General features: G+C 47.6%; 1 protein-coding gene across 1 annotated transcript in view; it reads left to right on the forward strand.

The window, feature by feature from the left end:
• The window catches only part of LOC144891576 (odorant receptor 131-2-like), a 53,234-nt gene extending 47,143 nt beyond the window's left edge, over positions 1–6,091 (forward strand). The window contains exons 4-5 of the mRNA XM_078775184.1: positions 5,772–5,874; positions 5,991–6,091. Coding sequence (XP_078631310.1) covers positions 5,772–5,874; positions 5,991–6,091 — 204 coding nt within the window. The remainder of the gene's footprint in view (positions 1–5,771; positions 5,875–5,990) is intronic.
• The last annotated feature ends 405 nt before the right edge of the window (positions 6,092–6,496 follow it).

Consider the following 6,496-nt stretch of genomic DNA (forward strand, 5'->3'; position numbering starts at 1 on the left):
GCGAGAGGGCCTTCCCCAGTTAGTTAGGTTAGGGTGAGGAGCAGGTAAGCTCGGGTGGCAACTACAGTGGTGGAGGTGTGCAGGTGGGTAGACCTGCTGGGAGAGCTACACGTCACAGCCCAGAAATTGTGCGAGGGCACCGGGAGATGAATCGGGGGAGTGAGACCCCAAATTGAGAAGCACCACAGTTTGGTCAATGGGAATTGGTTTTTAGAACCCATAGTGTAAGTTGGCCAATGGATTGGCAGGGAAAGACCCCGGGTAATGTAAAGTTGTTAAAGTCATTTAGGAGATAGTTAGGATTGATGAACCTGTCGCACCATACGCAGCCACTTACCTGAGGTGATGATGATGACTCCACACCTGTGTTTCCTTTGTTTTGTGTTGCAGGAAGTGAGAATTGCTGTGTGGATTTGTGAGACGCATCACGACGTGGATGAGACATTGGGGTGATTCCATCTCTCCCTCCTTAGGAGGGACTGATGATGAATTGGTGATGGCAAATTTTGATGTTGAGTTGGAGATGGCAAATTTTGATGAGAGTTGAAATGGCAAATTTGATTGGTTAGGAGGGAGAGAAGACGAATTTGGTTTATGGGAGGAACGGGGAAGACAGTAGGGATGTTTGTTGATGTGTAAAGTAGATGTTTATGGGTAGTGTTGTGTTTTGTGGATACAGTAAGGGGTAAGGGAGGGGCAATGTAGGTTACCTGGTGGGGGGGGGGGGGGCGTACGGTAGGAACGTACCTGTCTCACCTGGTTCCCATGTGCCCCAGTGTGCATTACCTTATATTGCGTGCACTTTTGCACCCTTACCACCTTACTCACTTGTCTTTTCTTTTGTCTCCCACCTCCGAGGATCTGGCTTTGGGGCAGAGAGAGAGGAGAGAGAGGTGCTGGCTCCGCAGTTGTGGCCCTGTACTTTCGCTGCTTGCTGCCTGGATCGATACATCATATGGACCGCAATTTTGTGGCCGCCCACCATGGACCGCAGTTCTTTTGCGGGCAAGCACCCACCCGTTGATGGACCTCTGGGTCAACGTGGCACCTATGCCATAGAGGTGAACCACTATAGTTGGCCCCCTGACGGCCACAATTTAGAAATGGACGCGGTTGGCGCCTTTCTTTATTTTTAAAGAAGCCAGAAGCCAAGTGCTCCATGAAGGCAAGACCAGCGGCAGAACATCGGCCGGCTGCGACACCACCGGTGACTATGAACACTTTATTGGTGCACCGGATGGTGCTGACTGTACATGATGGGGTGGTGCTTTTGGTGCTTGGATGGGGTGCTCTGCACATTTATTAAAGGGCCGTAGGGCCACAGAGCACTCGGTGGGTTGGTGTATCGATGCTGGCATGCGTGCTCTCTCTATGCATAACATCTGCATGTGTTCCTCCAAAAACAGGTCCTGGATCGTAGTGTAAATATCAGTGTAGTCTTGTGTAAATAATGCTCCCTACCGGCTGTATGTTTAGTTTGAGGATTCTTTCCGCGATTCGGTTATCCTGTGGGTGTGTTTCTGTGAGGAGAAGGGTGCAACGTCGCAGGGGGACATATTTACTCATTTGTGAACATCTGAAAAACTGTCGCACTCAGGGTTGAGTTAATAGTAGAGGGAACTACATCTGAGTGCCACACTAACGTAGGTAAAAATTTATCGGGTCGGGCCGCCCCGAGGTAGAGAAGGGTGCAATGTTGCGGATATGGGATTTGGCCTCCATCCATATCCGCTTGTAAATATTCCCCTATTTCCCCAATACTTCCCAACTATCCCCAATCCCCCATTCCCCTAGTCCCATTTTCTGTAAACACCCACTCTGTAGACCCGACCTCCCCCTTTTTCCCCCATTAAATGTCGCATCCAGGTCCACCACATCTCACGTAGACAACTATAGGACATCTTGCTAGTTATTCTTAGTCTATGTCAGTTAAGGACTCATTTCCATTAATTCTGACTCTTCGTTGCACCAGAATGTGATTGTATGGCACCGTTAGAAAGTTTAGGACCTCCCAATACCTCCCCGCAGCTCTTCCTCTATGGTACAACAACAACTACAACAACAGCGGCGGCGGCGCGGGGAGTGTGCGTCCTCACTCGGCTTGGTTAGCCGCCATTGAACATGTGCTCCGACGGGGTTACCACGCAGGGCTCGCAGTCAGCTCCTCGTCAAGGGCGGAGCCCGGTAACCCCCGCACCCAATAGAAGCGGCGGACCGATTCCATCTGGGGCGGAGCTAACGAGCCGAGGGCGTGTCACTCCCCGCTGGGCATGCGCAGGAAGACGGAGGTGACGTGAGATGCGCCCCCAGCTTGAGAGAGAAGACGCCACCTCCTAGCGCTGAGAAATTACCTCCCCGCATCTCTGGACCGGACCGGGTCGATTCTGCCCCTGAGCCAAGGTGCACCTTGAGCTATCGACTGCCTGCCCTTCCCTGCCATCAATCCCCGTGTAAGTCAGTCTTGTCCCGTTTGTCTGTGGTCTGTCGGGAATAAGATAAGACTGTGTCTAAGTGCCCATCTTGCTGTGCTTTACCTCTTACCGTGTAATCTACCCGTTTCTGCATCACCAATTATATCCTCCTCCGGAGGTCTTGAGAACTGTACCCCTTGTGTCGTTACATTAATCCCAGCCGTTGTGTCCTTTCCTTCATTGATTTAGCATAGCGCGATTTGGCCAACGTTCGAGTGGAATCGGGCGGGATAGGGTTCTAATCGGGGAGTACCTGTGCGGACGCGGTAATACCAAACCGCTCGGTAAACTAACATCTAAAACCGCGTCTGTAACAATTGAATTGAATAACAAGATCCAGGAATTTCCAGACTTGGGGGGGAGGGGGGGGGGGTTGCACCAATTCATATTGCCGAAGCGGGGTGAGGACGGGGGTTGTGGAGGTTTGTTTGTGGGGTTTGAGGGAGGGGGTTTGTGGGGGACCCAGGAATTTTAGAAAAATTTATCATCTGATCAATTCTTCCCTGCGTTCTTGGACGTTTCTGCAGTTCCTTGCATTCTTCCCTGGCCCAACAGTTCAGCAGATTGGGGGTGACTAATGGACCAAAGTGGCCAATAAACTAGTCAAAACAACAATGACCGCACTGTGGTGACCACCTGCGACAAAATCCGATAACGTGCCAATTTGGAAACGTGCGTTTAAAACGCTCTTAAAAGATGAACAGGCGATTGGGAAACACATTTAATGTGCTATTAAAAAAAATTACCTCTCACCATGTCAGCCTCCGCCACGGTTATATCAGAACGAGACGATTTGTCACACGGTCACGGATTGTTCAACCCAATATGGGACCGTTCAAAAATTACGTAACGCTTTTTGGGGGGGGGGGGGGGGTGTAAACACAATAGTTACTTATAATATGTAAGCACAATATTTAGTTATTTGAATTAACGGATCTTCTTGGAGGGACTTCCGATGGTTGCTCTTTGGGCGTGAAGACCAAAATGGATCCATTTTTCACCAAAAATCTCCAAATTAACAAAAAAATCACCAAAATGGATCCATTTTTCACCAAAAATCTCCAAATTAACAAAAAAAATCACCAAAATTGATCCATTTTTCACCAAAAATCACCAAATTAACAAAAAATCACCAAAATTGATCCATTTTTCACCAAAAATCACCAAAATTGATCCATTTTTCAAACGGAAGTGTGGCCTTGAGGTTCTTGAACTCCCTTGCGCGTACTGCACTTGCTTGGAGTAATTATTATGCTGTGGGGTTCTGGATTGAATATACTTGCCCTTGGAAGAAACCCGTCTCCTGGTGCCTTTGTTCATCTGTTTAGATGTAACACCGAAACATAAATTGGGTGTTATAGTAATATGTGTAACGTAACACTTGATTACGTAACATAATTTAACGCTTGATTACCATGCTTTCTGACGTGCCGATTGGGAAAAACACATTTAAAGCACTCCTTAAAAGATGAACAGTACAATTAGAAAAAAATAAAATTAAAAGCGATTAAAAAATTAACTCAACATGTCTCATCGCGTGTGGTAGCCTGTAAACACACACAATTGACTCACACGTGAAGAGAAAGTTGAATAGTGAACACCACTCAGTATCTGCCACTGGACTGCATCCCATATCATCTAAATATCTATAAAGCTCAGTTGACCTTTTGCTCCACCAAATAACAGCGAAACGGAGTTGAGTAAAAGGGTGAAAATTCTACAGATGCTGTGATAAATTAAATAACTACCTCTGTCATTTTGAATGTGTGAAAGAGAATAGACATCTGGATCAATTTTTGAATTAAATTTAAATCCCGATAAATTATATATATATATCTATATATATCTATATATATATATATATATATATAATATATATATTATATATATATATATATATATATATATTATATATATATATATATATATATATATATATATATATATATATATATATATATATACGCGAGTTGTCTGTGTGTGTGTGTCCGCGTTTTATACAGAGATGCCTGAACGGATCTTCATCAAACTTTCAGAGGTTCATCTGTGAGTACCTGCGAGTGTTGTAGGCAAAAAAAAATTGAAAAAAAAAGTTCGTTTTTTTTGGAGTTTAAAAAAATAAAAAAATCGCTCGATTCGCCAAAGCCTTTTTAAATGAATGACAGTTATATACAAGTACACATTCGCATAAATAAATACAAAACAATTACTAGACATTTGAATACAAATAAATCAAACAATTCCGGAAGTGTATGAAGTTGGTAGTATGGCTTCTTCTTCTTCCTGATCGGCATCACACTTAACTCAGAAACGTGAGCCACATTCACTCAGAAACTTGAGCCACTCCCCTTCCTCTCCTGCCTCCCTCCTCCCCTCCCCTCTCCCCCCTCCTCCCCCCCTCTCCCCACCTTACCCCCCTCCTTCCCTCCTCCTTCCCCCTCCCCTCCTCCCCCCTCCCCTCTCCTTCCCCTCCTCCTCCTCCCCCCTCCCCCTCCCCCTCCCCCTCCTCTTCCCCTTCCCCCCTCCCCCTCCTCTTCCCCTTCCCCCCTCCCCTCCCCTTTAAGATATAAATTCTCTGTAAAAGAGCTTCCACTTCTGACTGCTCCCCTTACCCCCTACTCCCCTCCCCTCCCCCCCTCTCCTCCCCTCCCCCCCCCGTTCTCATCCCCCCTCCCCTCCTCCTCCTCCCCTCCCCGTTCCCCTCCTGTCCCCCGACCGGCAACGCCGGGTACTTCTGCTAGTAGTATATAACTTATCGTCGAAAATCCGAGGGGGGTGGGGGTGTGCGCACCCCTGCACCCCTAACCTGGATCCGAGCGGCTCTGACGGTCAGTTTTTTAATAATTGGCCCAGTAATAAAGGAGGAGAGCCAAAAAAAAATGTTGACGGACCGACAGGCATTGCCACCCATTATTTAAAGGCTCCTTTAACCTTGCAATATATTGCTACGGATCCGGGGTCTGATCCGGGTCACGAGGGAGCTCCTCTGACCCTTTTCGTTAGCCACAGATAGCTTTGCCGGTCAGATGGGTTGCTAAGCAGCACGGGCTCTCATGCAAATAAATAAAGTATTAACAAATTTATTATATAAGTTGAAGTTGGTGTCTGTCCATGCGTCGGTTGCTGCTTTCGGTGCTGCTTTTGCTTTTCTAGCCTGGGTTTGAATCCCGACCCAGGTATATACTGTCATCACGATGTTTCACATGCAAGGTGAGTCATCGGTGTGTGTGCCAAGACACGGTTAGTTTGAAGTGTGATTATGTGCAGTGCTGTCCTATCACGTGCTTTGTCATTGCACAGAACATGTCCACCTTGGCTCATGACAATAAGATGCTGCTACATAGAGTAGTGAGAGCTGAGGCTTTGGGACCCTCACAGGCCGCACTGTCACAAGCAAGACAAGGTGAGGAAAAAGCAGCGCCATATTATGGTGAGGACAGGCATAGTGGTAGTGGGGGTGCTTGTGGGAAAGGGATGTAGGAATTGATGAAATTGTTTACCCCCATACCCTACCCTTAGATGTTACTAAAATCAGTATGGAGTTGGAAGGCCTGCAGAAGGAGCTCTCTGCCTGGTACGTTACTTGCATCGTGTTCACGTCACATGCAGGACACATTTGAACCATTATATTCGCAGGTATATTGACTGCTGTGCTATCATTGCACTAGCAATGGTGTGGCAATCTGCAGTACCGGTACACAATCTTTTGGAGGGGATGATAAGCAGGTTGTCTCAACTGAATGAATGATTGAATGATCGTTTTACGGCCATTTTCCCCGCTAGAGCGGGGGTTAGCCTTGCAGGCCCCATGACAATCATGGTTCTGTAGCGGTTACCGCTGGATGCACACAATCGCCTTGCACCGGCCAGAACACGGCCAGACGCGCCTCTCCCGGGCATGCCCGGACTCACTGTTCCCGGGCACGCCCGAACCTCCCGGGCACGCCCGCTCTCGCCTTTCCAGGGCTCGCCCAGAGCGTCCGGGCATGCCCGCTATCGCCTTTTCAGGGCTCGCCCAGAGCGTC

The sequence above is a fragment of the Myxine glutinosa genome, chromosome 4 (assembly GCF_964187855.1).
Source record: "Myxine glutinosa chromosome 4, kmMyxGlut1.1, whole genome shotgun sequence".
NCBI classification, from domain to species: domain Eukaryota; kingdom Metazoa; phylum Chordata; class Myxini; order Myxiniformes; family Myxinidae; genus Myxine; species Myxine glutinosa.